We start from the raw sequence: 22,197 nt of genomic DNA, 5'->3' as shown, positions 1-22,197 counted from the left end.
CTACTTCCCATGTGCTAGGATTAAAGGCAAGTGCGTCCTTGCCTGACTTCCACCTCAGTTGTTGGGACAGCATCTCACACTAAACCTGAAGCTTATCTGTTTGACTAGACTGGCTGGCCAATGAGTTCTAGAGCTCTAACTGCCTGTATCTCCCCACCACCAAAACTATAGGTTCATCCTGCTGTGCCTGTGAGTAGAATTCCTCATGTTTGCACAGCAAACACTTTACCAACAGAGCCAACTCTCCAGTCTGATTTTTAAAAAAAACTTTTGATTATGGGAGATTTGAGACTCCAAGAAGTAGACTGAAATTTTGCTATGTTTGTGGCAACTGTTTCATATTACCAAGTCTTAAATGTCAGCCACTAGAAAGTAAATGCCACAATTTGGGACCTTGTCTGCGTTAGTCACCACTATATTTACAGTTCCTTGAAAAAAATTGTTAAAACTACTATGTATTGTTGGTCTTCAATACAGGTTTGGGGACTAGGTATGTGAGGACTGTGTCTTAATCCAATCACAGGATTAAAATGACAAAGGAGAGCTGCTCACCGTGCTTCTGCTGCGCTTATGGTCTAGCTGAAAACCCCCTGCCCACTCATTCATTAATTGCCTCACTTACTCATTTACCAAAGTGTCATCAAATTTCTTGTCCAGATTGTCAGTGGCACCCTGAGCTTTCTCTATAACTGGATGAATGGGTGACAATCCACATCAAAAGGGATTGGCTGGGTGGTATGTGCAGGTCAGTGGTTCTCAACCTGTGGCTCCTATTCCTCACATATCATATCCTGTATATCAGATATTTACATTATGATTCATAAACAGTAGCAATATTATAGTAATGAAGTATCGATGAAATTAAATTTATGGTTGGGGAGGGGGTCACCACAGCATGACAAACTGTGTTAAAGAGTCACAGCATTAGGAAAGTATTTTTGCTTGTTTGTTTGCCTGAATGATTATTGATTAGGACTCAGGTAGATACGATGTAGGTGATTGGAATTGAACACTTCTTATGAAGTCAGACTTGGGCTCAGTTGTTGTCTCTAGGTTTCTTATGTGATTCCATGGATTGTCCCAAAGCCTTTTATTTATGTTTTGTTTGAAATAGGCTATCATGGACCCTGGGCTCATTTTTAACCCACTGTGTAGATGGGGATGGTCATGAACTCTTGATGCCCGTTTCTACCTTCCAAGTTCTGGGATTACATGCCTGTGTAGATTTTCCCTTGATCTGACAAACTTGTATATAAAAAGATCCATAAAAGGCAGGGACAAGGACTAGCAGAGTTGCGTCCATAGTATCTGTGAGAATCAGGCAGAAGGGAATTTCCTGTGATGCTGAAAAGTAAGAAGAGGATCCAAAGATATTGTCAAGGAAAGTCAGTGACTGAGCAGAGTGTTGAATCACGGGATGGGCAGTGTGTGTGTGTGTGGGGGGGGGGGGGAGGTCAGGAGAAAGCATGATTCCATTGAAGGGGCGAGTAGGTAGAGCAGGCTGGAGCTCAGGGTTGGTCACTGGAAGACAGTGGTGCCTGTTTCCACAGGAGTTTGCCAGTCTGCTTATAGGCTACACTTTCTCGGGGTGGCCTGGCATGTTGGTGGAGGACTTCAGCTATGCAGAAGCATGATTTGTACTTTTAGAGAGATAACTAGGGAGGTGCCTCAGAATGTGGACTAGAGATTGAAGAGGAAGTAGCTGGGAGAGTTGCCAGCCTAGGGCTCTGTGGTTGATGACTAATTGGCCAGGCACCAGGAGCTTCTAGTAGCTCCTGGAAAGGGGCAGATGGGCCCACCTCATGCACACACTTTCAGCCAGGCTGCCATAGCCTTACTTGGCAGCACAACTGACAGATGAGCCAAATTTTCTTTCAAAGAAAATTGCTCTCTGTGTTTGGGGAACCAAACAGCCAAGAGTCAGCATTCTATTGTCTTTGTTCACAGACGAACTAGCCATAGTGGTATGTGTGGAGGGGAATAAGTTAGGAGGGTATGGTTTAAATACATTTGCATTTGTGTATGAACATATGTAATTGTGTATATGTATAAATAACACCTATACATTTCAACAAATTCATCTTCCCAATTTGTTGTTGTTTTGAAATAAGCTGTCATGTTGCCCAGGCTGGATTCAGACTTACTATGAATCTAGGCTAGCCCTGAACTCCTATAATCCTCCTGTAAACCTTAGCAATATTATAGTAATGAAGTATCGATGAAATTAAATTTTGGGTTGGGGGTCACCACAGCATGAAGAACTGTGTTCGTCATCCAAATGCTGAGACTATAGGTGTGTGATGCTGTGCACACCTACCTGTTCTAATTAGTATTTATTTATTTAGATTCTTTGAGACTGGGTCTCATGTAGCCCAGCATGACCTTGAGCTCACTACAAAGCTGTAGATAGCCTTGAACTCCTCAGCTTCTTGCCTCCATTTTCAAGTACTGGAATTACAGATTTATGCCACAATGCTCATCTTTTAATTTGTTGCTTTTCTAATTAGTTTTTAAATTAGCTCTTCATGTAGAATAATTTTAGGTTTATAGAGAGGTGGTATAAAGTAATACCAAAATTTCTACATACCCCCCCATTTAGAGCTTTCACTATTGTTAACAGCTTCTATTCATATTATATCTGTTGCAATGCATGAGCCAATGTCACTACGTGATTATTAATTAAAGCCCTAACTTGATTTAGGTGCCCTTATAGTATATCCATTCTCCCTTTTCTTTAATTCTAGGGTGTCATTCAGGATACTGCATTGTATTTAGCCATCCTGACTCCTTAGATTCCTCTTGTTTTGGTGACCTTGACAATTTTGAGTTGTGTAGACTGTTCATAAATTGACTGTTTGTCTGAAGGTTTTCTCATGACGGAGGATCTTTCATGTTACATCAGATGCCAAGGGCTCATGATATCAAAATAACTTCATTTTCAATATTGACCTTGGTCACCTTGACTGAGGTGAGGTTGCACAGTTGTGTCCTGGGGAAGGTTTGTTGTCATGTTTTATTTCCTTTTGCCTTCTTTGTGTTCAAAACTCTTTTGGAAGAAGTCACTCTACAAACCCTTTGGGGAATTATGCTGTACTGCACCGAAGGAGGCGAGTCTAAAGAATGAATTGAAATTCCTCTGCACAGCCTCGTCTGTTCTTTCTCATCCTAATTAGGTTTTGATAAGGTGGTTTCTTATCTGCATTCCAAATGCTAATTCCCTAGCATTTGCACATTTGTCATTCACAGCCAGTGATAGCTCCCACCTTTGTTATAGGTATGTCTTATATAAACAGATCTGGGTCATAGTTACTCAGATTAGACATTTCTTGAGAACTGAGGCAGCATCTAATTTAAAGCCATCCCAGGCTTAGCCAGAGTACGGGCAGTAGTAAGTATAGAATATATTACTTTCAAGTTAGTATAATTAAAAGACTTAAAAATTAGCCATGGTTCATAACGGCATAGGACATCAAGGTCTAAGAATACAAGAAACACGGCAAGAAGATACTGTTGATTTGTGAAGTCCCGAACTAGTGGCTAATATGGCACTTCCTGTGTGCCAGATTCTTCCGTAAGCTTTTGGTCTTCTGTATATCATTTAGTGACGTAGACAACCAAGGAAGTCTGTGGCCACTGTGACGACTGTTACAGTTCTTGTTTCTGGGATGCATGAAATTGAACCCAGAACCTTGCACATGAGCTGTTTCATTAGTTTCATTTTATAGATAAAGGAATTAAGGTGACCAAAATTTAATTTGTTCAAGATTCTTAGAGCTTGGGAATGACCTACTTGCAACTTTTATATTATGTTCTGGCTCTAGAATTTTGAACTCTTTATCAGTGAGATCCAAAGTCATTCAAATGGTGATTTGTATAGTATCTCATTTAGGGGAAAACAAGATGGATGTTTAACTACTTTATTCTGTACTGTTGGGACATTTCTGATGACATGATGTATCCTAAGGGAAGCATATCCATAAAGTCAGTGCTATTTTCCCTTTAGGTTTTTTTTTCTTTATTTTTGTATAGCACGACTAATTTTATTTCTGTAAAAGTATTTGTACTTTTTTGTAACATACCATATTTTATATATCCCCCAACTCCCCAGGCAAATAATCTGTTGAAAAATAGCTTTTTATCCACACACCCCCGGGCATTTAACACACACACACACTCTTTCTCTCTCTCTCTCTCTCTCTCTCTCTCTCTCTCTCTCTCTCTCTCTCTCTCTCTCTCTCTCTCCACCCCCCCCCCCCCACACACACACAAGTAATCACTGGGTCCTGCCAATAAATACTCTGAATGTGTTCCTTGTCCACGTGGTCACACCTTTGGGCACTGGGAGGCAACCTATATTACAGCAGGGATGTAGGCGAGGGAGGAGGACTTCTGGAGAAGCCACCCAAGCTATGAATCGGCCCTGGCTTCCTGAACCATAAACAAATGCAAGCTTTGTTCTCCCTATTCCTCATTTGGTCCCAAGGATGACTCAGGATTAGGCTGGGTCCTCAGGCTCCGCGCCTTTGGCTGTTTGAAGGAAGTGGGAGGATTTCAGGGTAGTTCTGGGACCTTTACAGACTGAAGAGACAAGGCTGGCTGCAGGATGGGAGAAGAGGTATTTCTTTCTTTCTTTTTTTTTTTTTTTTTTTTACTTTTAGAGAAGAAATAGATCCTTTTAATCTGTATCTCAATCTGAAGCCTTTTTTAGCCAGCCTCGTTCTGTATTTACACTGGTGTGTTAAAATGATGTTTGGGCTAGCGGGAATCCCACAGTGGAGGGGGAGGGTCACTCTTGGATGTATTCAGAAAGAACCTTTCCAGTGTAAGGGTGGTTTGCTAAATTCGAGTGTTGCACTGGAGCTATTTAGCTTGTTTGTGACACCCCCCCCCCCAATCCCACCCCACAGCGCTGGTCAATTTGGCCATTAATTTTTCCAGATGTTTCCAATTACTTTGTGCCTCAGTTTTCATGTGCTCATACAGCAGAGAGTAATTTAGATAGGGAGTTTGCACAAGCAGTAACTAACTGTTACACCATGTCACAGAGATGTTTAGCAATTACAGATGTTTGTGCAGTCAACGAATCTAGCTTGCTCTTCAGGTTAGTTCAGGAGGAAAGAACATCTCCACAGAGCAAGCCAGCTGTGGAGCATCTCAGCCCCGGGGGTCACAAACACTTTGGAGTTTTCCTCTCGAATGGAGAAACTGTGAGTAGTGCTTTTAGAGATGAAGAGACTTGCTTACTTTTGTAGGGCCAAGCATTTATATTCGGGTACTCATATACAGAGTAAGCCTGGACTGCTTGCCTTTCCGAAAGTTAGTTTGTAGAAGGTAGTCATGTTTCTCTGAGTCCTTCATTATTTGTCTACCTAAAAGCAGAAGTCTGTTATTTTCCAGACACAAAATAAAATTCCCTAAATAAACCACAGGATAAGTAAAGGCTTATGATTATTGTGTGTCTTCCGTGTCCCCCGTGCCTCACTGAAAAAAAAAAAAAAAGAAAGAAATTAAGGAAGAGACGAGATCTGCAAAATATGACCCTTTATGTCTTTTTCTATTGGCTTTCGCTTAGCTTTTAAGACAACTGTTTTTAAGAGGAAATGATGTAGCAAGAAAGAAGCTAGTTGTTCCAGCACATTATTTAAGAATACAAGAGTTTCTTGAAAGTTGTCTTTTTTCTTTGAACAGTATCTGCTACTTGCTTAGGCAGATATATGAGGGAGCTTCAGGTATTGAGGAGAATAAAGTTCAGTTGTAGTAGCTTGGGAAAGTGGTCTGAAATTGCTTTTCTAGATGGAATTTTTCTAAGTTCATTTGTTATTTTTTTATATCAGAATGCTAAGTAATGGACTTATTCTTGGTCTTTTCATGTGTTTATGCCATTATGTTCTGTTGGCCTTTGGTTCTTCTCCCCCTTCTTTCCTCGTCCTTCTGTACCTTCTGCCTTGTAGATAAAGAACCCAGAGTTAGTTGTTTAACTTTAGCTCCAGGAAATGGTGCGAGCCCTTTAAGTTGTAAAGTACTGACTGGGAAGACTGAGTAGCTTCAGTCTGGTGAGAGCTTATCCAGCCCTCCAGCAAAGCCCTTGAGATGGCAAAAGCAGGGTGACCTGATGGCCCCAACCCTTCTTGTCTTGTTTCCAAGGAGATAAGCTGCCTCGCTGTAGGAGAGTGCTTCCTGAATCCATTTAGTTTATCAAAAACTAAATAGCATTGTTGCTTCTCTCAGGTCGAGAATTCTTTGTAGTAATAATAATAGTTAAAAACTCATGGTCAAAGTACATGAAGAACTAGAGTCTATTCTTAGTTTCATATTTGGAGAAATTATAATTAACATTTTTATGTGTATTTTCCAGATTTCTTTTCTGAGTCTGAATATGCATGTAGGGTACAATCATTTGCTATTCTTACAATAACAGGGGTATAGTACACGCTTCCTGTCTTGAAAACTTAATTTTTTGTTTTTCTTTGGTTGGTTTTTCTGAGACAGGGTTTCACTCTGTAGCCCTGGCTATCCTTAGAGCTCACTCTGCAAACTAGGCTGGCCTTAAACTCTGAACTTGAACTCAGAGATCCACCTGCCTCTGTCTTTCCTTGCTGTTTGGAAAACTGAATATGCTATGGCCTACTTTTTTCTGTTAGATAACTACATGGTATTTTTAAGGTCTCTAGCCATCAGAAGAATATAATACCATTTATTGAACTACACGTCACTTGATAACTGTTTAGATTGTTTCTGTGCTTAATAACTTTTCATACCCTTAATATTAAAGACTAAGAATGTTTTCTTAGACTATGCATGATGGCTCACATCTGCAGTCCCAGCACTCAGGAGGCTTAAGCAGGAGAATTTCCATAAATATGAATCCACTCTGGGCTACACAGTTCCAGGCCAACCTGAGCTACAAGTCCTCACCTTAAACAAAAAATAATTCAATAATGTTATGTGTGTGTGTGTGTGTGTGTGTGTGTGTGTGTGTGTGTGTCTGTGTGTGTATCATTATATCTCACCTGTTTCTTTCCTCAACATAAGTACTCTTGTTCTCCCTCCCTCTTTCCTTTCCTCCCTTTTTTCCCTTGTTCCTTCATTCTTATTTTGAGGCAGAGTTCTATGTAGCCCAAGCTGTTCTGAGGTTCACTTACGGAGCTGAGGATGGTCTTGAACTCCTGATTCCCCCATGTTTCTACCTCCTGCATTCTCTGGGATTATAAATTTGCCATGCCTGGCTCCTTAAGCTGAATTTTGAAAGGAGGAATTTCCAGGTTTAATGGCTAATCTGACACTGATTTTGTTTTAAATGAAAATAACATGCATATACAGTTTCTAAACTACCTATGGAATAAAAAGTTCAATTCTTGTAATCCTTCACACTTAGTTTTACTTCTTAGTAGAAATAACCCTGAAAAGCTTTTGCCAACTTGGTGTGGTAATAGATATCTGTAATCCCAGCATTCCACAGGCAAAGGCAGAAAGGAACTCCTTAAGTCAAGGCAAGTCTGATTTCTGTAGTGAGTTCCAGACCAGCCTGAGCTCTAGAGATAAACTGTCTCAAACAGAGCAAAACCGAACTAAAAACCCTAACAACTCCAGAGTGTTCTATAAACTGGCTGTGCCATTAACTCTGTTCATAGCATCATGCTTCCGTCCTACTATTAATCTTTAGAATGTTTGCATGCTGCGAAACTTATTCCATAAAATCACCCTCCCCTAAACTGCTAGGAAACTCCATTTGGCCGTCTCTATGAATTTATTTGCTGGATCATGTGATGATTCTAATTCTAATATTTTGAGGAAACTTCACACTGCTTTCTACAGTGATGGTACCACATTTCCTTCTCACCAACTATCCACACGATTTTCTAGTTTTTTTGCATCCTTTCTTGTCCATACAATTTTCTGCTTTTGTTTTGATTTTGATGCCAGCTATCCTAGTAAATGTCAGGCATTTAACATGTATCTGTTTGCCATCCTGAAAGGAGAACAACGACACTTTCTTTTTATCTGACAACTGGGGAGTTAAAGGGTCAGAGTATAAAGGTCTTCTGCCTCAAAGTCACCATTAACCAGATGAACATTTGCACAACTGCAAAAGGTTGCAAAGTGTTTGAAGGAAGAACCTCTCTTTCACACTCCCCGAAGGAACTAAAACATAGTAGTATCCAAGTACGTGGTTGAATTCCTGCTTTTTATGTCGTTTAGACCCTCACTTGTAAGGTTAAAATTTCTTCTGTATGCTTTTGTTAATTCTAAGTGACTTCCTCTTAGTGAAAAAAGTTAGCTATATGGTTGATTTTTCTCTTGTTTTCTACTGTTTAGAATTGCTCAGGAAGAAGAAATGGCAGTCCTTCCTTTTATAAAGTATTAGTTGAATTATTTATGTATAATTATATAATATATATAACAATAAATATATTTATTGATATTTTTAAATGGGACGTGCAGAGTTATTAGTAAATATTCTGTCCTCTTTGGTTCTTCACTGTCCTCTTTGGTTCTTCACTGACACTAATGATTTATTTCATAGGACATATTCTTGAGTTCGGTGGCTGCTATGATCTCCAAAGTCATGCACATGTCTGGCTGGCCATTGAAATGATCTTGCTTTTGTATTTAACCTGATTTTTTTTATATTCTCAACTGGTTGTAAAATAAGATTCTGACCAACTGGGGCTCAGTAGATATTTGATGCTATGAGAGAGAGAGAGAGAGAGAGAGAGAGAGAGAGAGAGAGAGAGAGAGAGAGAGAGAGAGCCCAGCATATGATTTTGCTGACTTTAGCCTAATTGTGTTGTATTTTGTCACATTTAACAGCTTTAAATTGCAGCGTTCGGTTACTCAGCAGCTTGTCTTCTATTTCTTTGTGGCATTGGAGCCCATTTAATTGGGACAAAATTCTTCCTTAGCTCAGACACTCCATCTTGAAAGCCAGATCCTCAAAGAACTGTGTGCTCTAGCCATGCCTAGCAGCATCGTCTACTGTTCTACACTTACTACTCACTTACTGTTCTACTTCCTACACTTGCAATAGGCACCTCACAGCCAACTTCAAAAACAACAATTCATCAACAACTCATGCAGCAGAATTTCTGTAAATGGCTCTCCTTTATCAAAAGGTCATCCTTAAAGCTATTTCACGAGACCTATGATTCCAAAGTGTTAACTCCATTAAACTTCTCTTTGCACTTGTAGAAATCTGCCAGTCAGGATTTGGGAATGTGATGGGAGAAAACTGAGGTCCGTATCAGTTAAAAGTTATATTTCTGTTTGTTCATTTACACTGAGGAATGTACCAGTGGGAAGGATGCATTTACTGCTTGGTTTTCTTATTCTTTCACTAGCCAAGCATTTTCATTCACCAGTGATTTTAATGTTTTGCTCCATTTGTTTTGGTAGCATCTGTTCAGTCTGTTCTTTTTATTTTGCCTTCTTAGTCAAGGCTATTTTCACTTTCCAACAGGAAACAACTTCTCTTGGGTACCTTTTCTAGGCTATGACTAGAAGCTGATAATCAATGAAGTGATGATGCTAAAAGTGATGATGGTTTTAGGTCCTGGAGAAGTTCACATAGTTTTTCTAGGCACAGTGCTTGTATCCCTGCTTAGTTCCTGCAGTGGGAGAGCTGCCCCCATAGACCTCACATATCTGATTTTAAAACGAATTTATTTTACTTCTAACCTATCAAGCCCTTTACTTTTAAGCATCATTAGAAGCAGAGAGAAGAGTTCAAACAACCACAGGTTTTTGTGACCTTCAGTCATAAGGTGTTATGCCCAAGAGGAGAGAAGTTGTCTGGGTAGAGATGAAATGACTTTTTCGAAAGTTAAGAAGAGACTGAGAGAGGCATCTAGGTCATAAATGGATCACTACATTTCTAAGAATTATAGTAAAAAAATGGCTTCATGGGCTCTAAAGCAGTGTGTAAGCAAACCTTGAATTTTGTCTGTCCAAACTCTTATGAAATCTTATGGTGGTTGACCTCACCATGGAATTGACTTGATGACAAAGAGGCTAGAAATACCCTGAGGAGCTATAAGACAAGGCAGTAAATAAAAATTCGGGTTTTTTTTAAAACATTGTTTTACATTTATATATTTTATGTCTGAGAATATTTTACCTGCGTGTGTATGTGCATATTTGTGCCTCTTACCCATAGATGGCATCAGATGGCCTGGAACTGGCATTCTGGATGGTTGTGAGCCACATGTATGTGCTGGATACTGAACCTGGGTCCAATGTAAGGGGAGCAAGTGGTCTTAACTACTCAGCCATCTTTCTAGCCCCTTGAAAACTAGTTTCAACAGAGCACTAGATATCAGGAATTATGGACAAAACTTAGTCATTGCAGTGGACAAAATTTAGTCCTTACAGTAAAGAGAGTTGGCTAACTAATATCTATGAAGAAATTAGACTTCACAGCACTTGACATTGTTCCCTGATTCTACTAATGGCAGAAAAAGGAACCCTGTAACTTGAATCATGATGATGAGGTTGGGAATAAAGGATAAGTAGCAGATAGTGAGGGTCAATAAACTCCTTTGTTGTGCTATGAGGGTAAGAATGTAGAAATAGTTTGCTGAAACATTCCTGTAAATTTGGGAGCATGTCCACAAATCTAATAACACGTCTGCCAAAATCATACTGAATATAATAGGATAACCCAGAAGTAATGAATGTATTATTCATTTGAAAAGTACCATTCCTGATCACTGTCCTCCTTTGTCACCATTTTCCATGAATCTCTATTGTGTTCTTCCTGTGGGGAGCCTATAGCAAGTCTTTGTGTAAGACACAAAGAGGAATTGCTACACTGGGAGCACACAAGCAAACATTGAAGCAAGCATTCTCCTTTGTGACAGAAAAGGCCACGGAATCAGTGAAGACTAGAAAACACATCAATGAACATATTTTACTAGATACATTGTCTTGTCTATCTATCCTTTAAAAATGTTGCTTAAAAAGTAACAGAACCAAACATGGTGGTCTATGCTTGTGGTCTCAAGGTCATCCTCCACCCCATTGCTAGTTTAAGACCAGCCTGGGCTACATGAGAGCCCATCTCAAAAGAAAAAAAGAAACAGTGATACGTATTTTTAATTCCAGTACTTATGACACAGAGGCAGGTAGATCTCTGTGAATTTGACGCCAGCCCTGTCTATAGTAAGTTACATGCTAGCTGACTACATAATGAGAGCCTGTCTAAAAACCAAATTTAAAAGTAACATAGCCAACTGAGGAAAGCACATGTGTAAAATTAGCGATTTCATTGTTTTCTTCATCCACGTGTTGTGTGGTTTGGTGTTTTTGCATATGTTATAGATAAAGAAGGGAGAGAAGGAAATATTTTAGAACAGAAGAATTAAAACTTGCAAAATGAGTGGTAAAATATTTACCATTTGCTCATATGGTAACTATCTAATTTGCTTAAAACTTGGGCATCTTAGAATTTACAGCCTTAAGAGAACTGTCTTCTCCCTCCTTATATTTGCTGTTAAATTGATGTTAAATGGATGAAATGATGAATGAATGTGAAAAACAGCCAAGCATATTAAACTTCTGTTCTACAAGGCAAAAGGCGCATCTTTATTAAAGTGCGTTTATGGGGCTGGGAAGGTGGTGCAGTGAGTGCGAGCACTTGCTGTGGTGTTCCAGTTCCTAGCGCCTGTGTGAAACCTGTGCATAGCTGCGCATGTCTGTAACTCCAGTCTTAGAGGGGAAGATAGGCTGATCCTAGAGCCTCTCTCCACAGCCAGCCTAGCCAAAACAGCAGGCTTGGGGACAGTGAAAGACCCTGATTAAAAAACAATAGCCATAGGGATTGGGGATTTAGCTCAGTGGTAGAGCACTTGCCTAGCAAGTGCAAGGCCCTGGGTTTGGTCCCCAGCTCTGAAAAAAAGAAAAAAAAACAAAAAAACAAAAAAAAAATAGCCAGGTGGGGCAGCACGTGCCTTTAATCCCAGTACTGTGGAGGCAGAGGCAGGCAGATCTCTGATTTCAGGGCCAGTCTGGTCTACACAGAGAGTTCGAGGCCAGCCAGGACTATACAGAGAAACCCTGTCTTAAAACAAACAAACAAAAATGTAGAGAAGCACTAGAGGAATACTCTTACCTCCTCCTCTGGCCTCTGGATTCATATGTATGTATGTAGATATATATATGAATGAGAATATGTGTGTGTGTGTGTATTGAATGTGTATTATTAGAGTCTGAGGGAGGTGGCTAAATTGATGGAGTGCTTGCCACAAGAGTGTGAGGACTTCAACATGCATGTTAGAGAGAGAGAGAGAGAGAGAGAGAAGCTTGGTGGTACAATCCAGGAACCCTAGCACTGTAGTACTGTGGAAATGGAGACAGGCTATCTGAAGCTTACTGGTAAGCTAGTGTTGCCTACTGTATGCACTCTAGGTTTAGGGAGAGACCCCACCTTAAAAAAAAGCCTAAATAATTAAGGATGGAGAGCCCTAGAAGATATTTGACATCAACCTCTGAACCTCTGAGTGCCACACACACTTGCATATATGTGTACATGTTCTCAAATGCATACAACACACACAGTCATAAGCATGTGCACAGGCATTGCATGCATATGCGTGCACACGCTTTTTAAGAAGAAGAAAATGTATCTGTTCAATCTGTTTTCACCCCTAGGTAGAATCGTATTTTAGTATAAGTCAGTATTGATTTTTAAAAGAAAACACAAGATCATGTTAATTGGAGATGTTTCTTAAAGAAATGAAGATACCTATGAAATCTATGTAATATAAAAATTAAAATATTCCTCAATAAATAGCCACTTTTGATTTTTGAATGCCTTACTTATTTTTATTTCACATGCATCTATGTTTAATCTGCCTGTATGTCTATGTGCAGTAATTGGGTCCTCTGAAACTGGAGTTACAGGCAGTTATAAGAGACCATGTGGGTGCTGGAAATTGAATCCAGGTCCTCTGGAAGAACAACCCCTGCTCTTAACCTCTGAGCCATCCCTTCAGCCCACAAACAGCTACTTCTAACAGTAGTAGGTAATCCTGTATTTAATCACACCTGTCATCACTTGAAGCCATACTTCTTTGAAGACCAGAAATAAAGAATCTGTAAGCATTGTCTTTTAAAAAGAAGATTTAATTTTTTTATTTTATATATGTTAATGTTTAGCATAATTAATGCTTAATGATACATTAATGCATATTGATATATAAATGTATACCTCATGTGTGCCTGGTGCCAGTGGAGGTCAGAGTGGGGCTCCAGATCCCCTGGAAGTAGAGTTACAGATGATTATATGCCACCATGTGGGTGCTGGGAATGGAACCCAGGACATCCACAAGTATTCTTAACCACTGAGCAATCCCTGTAAGCATGGTCTTTAATTATACACAAAGTCCTTTTCTGAAATACAAATATGGAATCCATGAGTTTAAGTAGAAGAATAAGGAATCGATTCTTGGCATTGAAAACATGATAAAATATCCCAATACTTTATTTGGAACAACATTAATTAGAAATGAATCTACATTATGGACTTAGTCACTAGAGCTATGAGCCAGTGAAGAGCTAGCTATAAGTGAAGGAGATGACAAGTGTTCTATAGGGGTGGTGTCTTGCAATTTACCATCATGATTCATTTTACATCTGATGATCTTAACATCCTTACTAATGACTTGGAAATAAAATGACACACAGATGAAAGCTTCATGTGACTACTAGCTAGGAGGAGTTGCAAATCAAATCAGACCTTCAGGAGAGACATCAGTCATGTAGGGAGGTAGATTGTAATTTTTAGCCATTTTAACACATGTTATTGCACCTCTCAAAACTTCATTTTTATGACTATAAAATGATTTTTGAAGTACTAGAAAATAAGGAAATAAAAAGCATTGATAATTTAACTTTCACAGGGCAACCACTGTTACTATTTTTAAATATTATCTTTCAGTTGTTTGGCCATACACTTTTTTCCTCCATCTTTATTAAATAGGGTATTTCTTATTTACATTTCAATTGTTATTCCCTTTCCCGGTTTCCAGGCCAACATCCCCCTAACCCCTCTCCCTCCCCTTCTATTTGGGTGTTCCCCTCCCCATCTTCCCACCATTACTGCCCTCCCCCCAACAGTCCCGTTCACTGGGGGTTCAGTCTAAGCAGGACCAAGGGCTTCCCCTTCCACTGGTGCTCTTACTAGGCTATTCATTGCTACCTATGAGGTTGGAGTCCAGGGTCAGTCCATGTATACTCTTTGGGTAGTGGCTTAGTCCCTGGAAGCTCTGGTTGGTTGGCATTGTTGTTCATATGGTGTCTCAAGCCCCTTCAAGCTCTTCCAGTCCTTTCTCTGATTCCTTCAACGGGGGTCCCGTTCTCAGTTCAGTGGTTTGCTGCTGGCATTTGCCTATGTATTTGCTGTATTCTGGGTGTGTCTGTCAGGAGAGATCTACATCCGGTTCCTGTCAGCCTGCACTTCTTTGCTTCATCCATCTTGTCTAATTGGATGGCTGTATATGTATGGGTCACATGTGGGCCAGGCTCTGAATGGGTGTTCCTTCTGCCTCTGTTCTAAACTTTGCCTCCCTATTCCCTGCCAAGGGTATTCTTGTTCCCCTTTTAAAGAAGGAGTGAAGCATTCACATTTTGATCATCCGTCTTGAGTTTCCTTTGTTCTAGGGATCTAGGGTAATTCAAGCATTTGGGCTAATAGCCACTTATCAATGAGTGCATACCATGTATGTCTTTCTGTGATTGGGTTAGCTCACTCAGGATGATATTTTCCAGTTCCAACCATTTGCCTACGAATTTCATGAAGTCGTTGTTTTTGATAGCTGAGTAATATTCCATTGTGTAGATGTACCACATTTTCTGTATCCATTCCTCTGTTGAAGGGCATCTGGCTTCTTTCCAGCTTCTGACTATTATAAATAAGGCTGCGATGAACATAGTGGAGCACGTGTCTTCGTTGTATGTTGGAGCTTCTTTTGGGTATATGCCCAAGAGAGGTATAGCTGGATCCTCAGGCAGCACAATATCCAATTTTCTGAGGAACCTCCAGACTGATTTCCAGAATGGTTGTACCAGTCTGCAATCCCACCAACAATGGAGGAGTGTTTCTCTTTCTCCACATCCTCGCCAGCACCTGCTGTCGCCGGAGTTTTTGATCTTAGCAATTCTGACTGGTATGAGGTGGAATCTCAGGGTTTTTTTTGATTTGCATTTCCCTTATGACTAAAGATGTTGAACATTTTTTTTCTTTTTCTTTTTCTTTTCTTTTTTTTTTTCGGAGTTGGGGATCGAACCCAGGGCCTTGTGCTTTCTAGGCAAGCACTCTACCACTGAGCTAAATCCCCAACCCCTGAACATTTCTTTAGGTGCTTCTCTGCCATTCTACATTCCTCAGCTGTGAATTCTTTGTTTAGCTCTGAACCCCATTTTTAATAATTTGTCTCCCTGCAGTCTAACTTCATGAGTTCTTTGTATATTTTGGATATAATCAGTTGTAGGATTGGTAAAGATCTTTTCCCAATCTGTTGGTTGTCGTTTTGTCCTAACAAAAGTGTCCGTTGCCTTACAGAAGCTTTGCAGTTTTATGAGATCCCATTTGTCGATTCTTGATCTTAGAGCATAAGCCATTGGTGTTTTGTTCAGGAAATATTCCCCAGTGCCCATGTGTTCGAGACTCTTCCCCACTTTTTCTTCTATTAGTTTGAGTGTATCTGGTTTGATGTGGAGGTCCTTGATCCACTTGGACTTAAGCTTTGTACAGGGCAATAAGAATGGGTCAATTTTCATTCTTCTACATGCTGACCTCCAGTTGAACCAGCACTATTTGCTGAAAATGCTATCTTTTTTCCATTGGATGGTTTTGGCTCCTTTGTCAAAAATCAAGTGACCATGGGTGTATGGTTTCATTTTTGGGTCTTCAATTCTATTCCACTGGTCTGTCTGTCTCTGTACCAATACCATACAGATTTTTTTTTGGTGGGTTTTTTTGTTTGTTTGTTTTTGTTTTTGTTTTTTTTTGTTTTTTTGTCAATAGTGTTCTGTAATACTGCTTGAGTTCAGGGATAGTTTTAGCTATCCTGGGTTTTTTGTTATTCCAGATGAATTTGCAAATTGTTCTGTCTAACTCTATGAAGAATTGGATTGGAATTTTGATGGGAATTGCATTGAATGTGTAGATCCTTTTTGGTAAAATGTTCGCCATACATTTTTAACTGGTTGAGATCATATCAGACACAGAATTGTCTTCACACACAAGAATTTTTTTAAGCTTTTTTATTTATTTGTTTAACAATCTATAAAATTTCACATATTATTACAGCCTTCTAGAAACATCCCTTTAACTGCTGGAGGACACAATTGGTTTTCTTTTTGTGGTGGAACTGTGGGTTCTACTTTTGTGGTTCAACCCCCTGGACCCAGGACCCAGCTTCTATTTGAAAACTTTTTAAAAATTCTCTTCATAGCTTGGCAGTGGTGGCAAACACCTTTAATCCCAGCACCTGGGAAGGAAGCAAAGACAGATGGATCTCTGTGATTTCAAGGCTAGCTTGGTCTACAGAGAAAGTTCCAGAATAGCCTGGGCTACATAGAGAAACCCTGTCTCAAAAAGAAAACAATAAGTACAAATGAAAATTACATTTATGCATTTATTTATTTTTTTTGTATTTGCACATTTATATTCTTTCTCTCTTTTCCACCCCACCCCCATTGTGTGTTAGAGATAGTGGATGGGGTATGCTTGATATAATGTGTGTGTGGAGTTCACATGACAACTTGAGGGAGTTCGTTCTCTTCTTCTAGCATGTAAAACTCAGGTGATCGGGTTTGGTCACAAACACCTTTACCCCCTGAGCCATCTCACTGGCCCTCAAGGTTCTGTTTAAGGCTGTAGGTCCATGGAGGATCTCAGAGAACTAGAATTGGTGGACTGCATGGATTCCTCTCAATGTTTGTGATGGTTTATATATGCTTGGCCCAGGGAAGCATTATTTGGAGGTGTGGCCTTGTTGGAGTAGGTGTGTCACTGTGAGCATGGGCTCACCCTAGCTGCCTGTAAGTCAGTATTCTGCTAGCAGCCTTCAGATGAAGTTGTAGAACTCTTAGCTCTGTCTGCACCATGCCTGCCTGGGTGCTGCCATGCTCCTGCCTTGATGATACTGGACCAAATCTCTGAACCTGTAAACCAGCCCCAACTAAATGTTGTTCTTGTAAAAGTTGCCTTGGTCATGGTGTCTCTTCACAGCAGTAAAACCCTAAGCCAACATTATATTGATATTTCCTACATTACAACCGAGGATAGAATGCTTCCTTGACAACAATTTGGGCTTTGCGATTTACACAGTGGTCTGCATTGCTTACAAGGTTTGTTGAGTTTCAGATATCCTACTTAGTATCTGAACAGTGTTCCAGCACTTTCTTGCTGATTCTCCCTCCCCCCTCCTCCTCCTCCTCCTCCTCCTCCTCCTCCTCCTCCTCCTCCTCCTCCTCCTTCTTCTTCTTCTTCTTCTTCTTCTTCTTCTTCTTCTTCTTCTTCTTCTTCTTCTCTCTCTCTCTCTCTCTCTCTCATGTGTGCATATGTAAATGACATGCTGGTGTCAGTCCTCTCTCTCCTTCCACTATGTGTGTTGGAAGAGGAACTCAATCTTCAGTCATCAGGCTGGCAGCAGACAGCTTTCTTACTGAGCCATTTCACCAGTACCCTTGCTAATCTTGAAAGAAGCCTTTCAGTGCTGCTTTTGGCCCGAGGTGTGGCCACTTCCAGGTAGAGGATTGTGAATTCAACGGTTCATGTTAAGTATCTGTTAATAATTTCCAAGTGACTTTAAAAATCTGTATGATGTGAGTGTGTGGTCTCATTTGGCCCATTACCTTGGGAGGAGTATCTGTTTGGTCCAGTAATTTAGAATTTCCTCATCCGTTACTGAATGGGTGCCAAAATTTGAAAAAGATAGCTTGGGATAGTTTTCTGTGGTGGTGTGTTTGCTCCCGAGTACCAAAACTCTCAATAAAAGGCTTTCTGTTCTCAGACAACAGGCCGTTTTCCCCAGACACACGCCTTGCTTTTTTCCATCATCAACAGTAGATAACAGTTTGGATGCAGCCAGAAGCAGCTGGCATGGGCACACACTGGGGGGTCCTCTGGAATGTTGTTCTGACCACTCATTGGAGGTGCCGCCTTTTTTTTTTTCCTTTTTCTTTTTTTCAGAGCTGGGGACTGAACCCAAGGCCTTGTGCTTGCTAGGCAAGCGCTCTACCACTGAGCTAAATCCCCAACCCCTGGAGGTGCCGCCTTTATTGACTGGAAATGTCTGTGGGTTGTGGGCTTTGGCCCATCTCAGTTCCTCTCTGCTCTACTAATCTCCCAGCAGCAGCTTTGTACCAATAGGTACTCCTTTTAATCCCTTCCCAGTTTCCAGATTTATCAGTGTCCTCTAGGCATGTCTTTGTTCTGTGACTGTCTTCTAAAAGCCATTCCCCAACCCCTACATAAAGGTGGCAAATGGTTGGCTAGCCTACTATTGGAAAAAAAGCTGTCTAATAGAGCACTCTTTCAAAGTTGAATTCACATAAAGGTATTCTGATGATTGATTTTTCCATTCTTTCTCTCTGTCTCTCTCTCTGTCTCTCTCTCTCTCTGTCTCTCTTGTCTCTCTCTTTCTCTCTCATGTGTGTGTGGCGTATGCATACATGCATGAATTTTGTATAAGCTTATTTGTGCACATGTGTGATCATGCATGTGGAAGCCTGAGGCCTATGTTGGGAATCATTCTCTATTCACCTTTAACTTCTTCATTGAAGCAGGGTCTCTCAAATAAACTACCTCACCAATATGGCTCATCTTACTCTGCGACCCCCATCTGCCCCTTCTGAGAACAACAATACTGTGGGTTTCTGGGATTTGAACTTAAGTCCTTGAACGTGTGTGGCAAGCTCTTTAGCCCTTGAGCAGTCTGTATGGACAGATTGAGTTTTTGAATTCAGCAAAATCTAACAATAAGCATGTTACACACACCTGTCATTGTATCCTTCTAGAAAAATCCATGACATTTTTATCATTGGCTTCATTTTAGAAGAGGAAACTGGCATATGGAGAAGTGAAATAATTTGCCCAAGATCACATAGCCAGTAAAGTTGCTTTTAGAGACTATTTATCCTCAGTACAAAATTTACCACTAAATGCCAAAAGAAACAGTTCGTTTGTTTCATTATGGTGTTCCTAATATTACCATTTAATGATAGATGGTGAATGGCTGTTTGACAAAAGTATTACATTAAGCTCATCTAATGCATAGGGCACTTGGAATGATTTAGAGGTGCACAGGGCAGCCCATCATGTCTTCATCTTAATTAATGAAACAAACAGAAGGAAGTAGTCAGAAAACCAAGGTTGTGGACAATGAGAGCTCCTCTTGCATGGTAGGGCACTTCTGTCTTTGCCACCTAAGACATTTTCATGGGAAGCACAAAATATGGGTTTGATTTGTCCATACTGTTTAATATGTCCTGTCCACTTGTGACTAGAATGCCCAAATTTTAAGTTAATTTGGCCTCTCTTTACAGAACCTTCATTCTTTTTTTTTTTTTTTTTTTTTTTTTTTTTTGGAGCTGGGGACTGAACCCAGGACCTTGCACTTGCTAGGCAAGCACTCTACCACTGAGCCAAATCCCCAACCCCTCTTTTTCTTTTTTATTGAATATTATTTTTATTTACATTTTAAATGTTAACCCTTTCCTGGTTTCCCCTCCAGAACCTGGATACCTACCCCTGCTTCTATGAGGGTCCCCCCTCATCCACTTGTCTACTCCCTCCCACCTCCCCACCCTGACATTCTCCTACACTGGGGCCTTGAGCCTTGACAGGACCAAGGGCCTCTCCTCCCATTTCTAACAAGGCCATCCTCTGCTACATATGTGGCTGGAGCCATGGATCTGTCCATGTGTACTCTTGGGATGGTGGTTAGTACCTGGGAACTCTGGGGGCTTTGGTTGGTTGATATTGTTGTTCTTATGGGTTGCAAGCCCCTTCAGCTCCTTTAGTCCTTTCTCTAACACCTCCATTGAGGACCCCCAGAACCTTCATTCTTTTCTTGACTGTTTATTTTGATGTTTCTTTTATTTGTATTTAATTATCTGTATAGGCATTTTACTTTCTTGCATGTTTATGCGTCAATGAGTGCCTGGTACCTGCAGAAACCAGAAGATATTGGATCCTCTGAAACTAGAATTATAGATGTTTTAATCACCATGTAGGTGCTGGGAATCCAATCTGGATTCTTTGGAAGAGCCACCAGTGTTCTTCACTGCTGAACCATATCTCCAGTCCCTTCTTATTTTTAATGACATGTGTGTGTGTGTGTGTGTGTGTGTGTGTGTGTGTGTTTGTCTCATACACACATAAATGCATATGTATGTGATTACTGGTGCCCATGAGGCATTGGATACCCTTAGAGCTGTCCTTCTAAGTGGTTGGGAGTTGCCAGACATCAGTGCTGGAAATCAAACTCAGGTCCTCTACAAGAGCAGTGTACACTCTTAATTGATGATCCTTCTCTACTCCCCACTGTCTCTTTTAACTCTGAATAGCTCCAGCTAGCCTCAAGCTCACTGTTCATTCTCCATCAACCTCCCTGTTGTCCTCCACCAACCTCCCAAATGCTAGAATTACAAACATGTTTCCAATATGCCCCACTGGGCTTTCTACTCTTGAGATATTTTGAAGTTATCTTTCTATGTGTACTGCCATGTACACAGAAGACATGTCAACTGTGTACCTGACCACTAGGAAACTCCCATTTTCAATCCATATATGACCTGAATTCATTTTTCATAGTAAACAGCAATATCTAAACTAACACCAGAAAGCCTTTTAAAATATCTTGTGTCTGTGTGTATTCATGTTTGTGCCTGTGAGTTTGAAGACTGGGGGCCTAGTTCCTGTATTTTTTTTTAGGATCCATGTTCACCTGGCTTTTGAGACTGGCTTTCAGAGGGACCTAGAACTTACTGATTAGGCCAGACTGGCTGGTCAGTGAGCCCCTGATTATTCTTTACTTTCTGCCTCCTCAGTGCTGGGATTACAAGTGTGCACAACACCCCCTGGCTTTCTCTGTGGGCTCTGAGGGTTGAACTCAGGGTCTCCTGATTACACAATAAGTATTTTATGGATTGAGCTATTTCCCCAGTCCTCAAGTCTACATGTATTTCCTCTGTCCATCTGTAAGTTAGGGGAGCCCATATGATTCTTTAAAGCGAGAATTATTCTTTAGAAATCTGTGGAGCTAGTGATGAAAGTAAAAATAAATCTTACAGCATTAAGACCAGAATTACTTTAGTATGGGCCAGATTTGAGGAAGGACTTCATGGAATCAGTGGATGATCTTTTATAGAGCTATTTCACCTAAGAATGAGGTATATTATAGCATAGATATGTATGGAAATGGAACTATAGCTTGGATTGTACTTTACTATTAGGTTTGGATTCCTAGCTCCACAGAATAAACAGAATTAGACAATATAGTCATCCTTTGATATTTATGGGTATTGTTTAGGGGAACTGCCCCCAATGGAAAAAAAACCCTATGATGTTCATCTCCTATATAAAATATAAATAGTTGTTATACTTCTTTGTTTAAGAAATGATGACAAGAAGTTCTGATGATTTAACACAAAGGCAGTATCTTTCCCAAGTATTTTAACTCTGATGTGTTTCTATGGATGCAGAGTCCAAAGATACAGCAGAGTTTCTGCTCCCCCATCCCCGTTTCTATTTCTTTTATGGCTGGCTTAATTCACCTAGTATAATATCTACCAGAATCACTTATGTTATGGTGGCAGAGTTGCCTTTTTAAGGCTCAGTAGTACTGCATTCTGTGCTCTAAGCTTTTTTTTTAAAGATTGTAGTTCTACTTAAAAACAATGCAACAAATTATGGCTCTAAGTGTGATCTGTTTTTGGACTGAGGCTGCTTCATTTTCCTTCCCTGCTCTGAAGAACAGAACTCTTTCTCTGGAAACAATTTTTGGGAAAAAATTTTGGAGTCAAACTTGATTAAACAATTTACTTTAAATGTGTCAGATGAAAACGATGGTGTTCTTATATCTGTCAAGAGATTCTTGTGTGTTTATATGTTTTTTTAATGTTTTAGTTTTCAAACGGGAGATTGACTGGTATTTTCACAGGAAGCAAACCGCTCAGAGCTGTTACAGACCT

At 40.2% G+C, this 22,197-nt stretch overlaps 1 protein-coding gene across 26 annotated transcripts in view; it reads left to right on the top strand.

Moving 5' to 3' along the window:
• Sh3kbp1 (SH3 domain-containing kinase-binding protein 1) overlaps positions 1-22,197 on the top strand; it is a 344,981-nt gene that overhangs the window by 197,872 nt on the left and 124,912 nt on the right. For 2 of the 26 annotated variants that reach the window (XM_087600897.1, XM_087600895.1), the window contains exons 1-2: positions 4,559-4,615; positions 5,102-5,207. The exons of 22 other annotated variants lie outside the window; for them this stretch is intronic. Coding sequence is in view for 2 of the 4 variants with exons in the window: in XM_087600896.1 (XP_087457022.1) it covers positions 4,604-4,615 (12 nt within the window). In the remaining 2 variants the exon portion in view is untranslated. Of the gene's footprint in view, positions 1-4,558; positions 4,616-5,101; positions 5,208-22,197 lie in introns of those variants that run through there. 2 more of the 26 variants (XM_087600896.1, XM_087600892.1) reach the window with 1 other exon arrangement.

This window comes from Rattus norvegicus, chromosome X (assembly GCF_021556685.1).
Source record: "Rattus norvegicus strain SHRSP/BbbUtx chromosome X, alternate assembly SHRSP_T2T, whole genome shotgun sequence".
NCBI lineage: Eukaryota > Metazoa > Chordata > Mammalia > Rodentia > Muridae > Rattus > Rattus norvegicus.
Note: the sequence above shows the minus strand (reverse complement) of the source record. Positions and strands in the feature narration are given on the sequence as shown.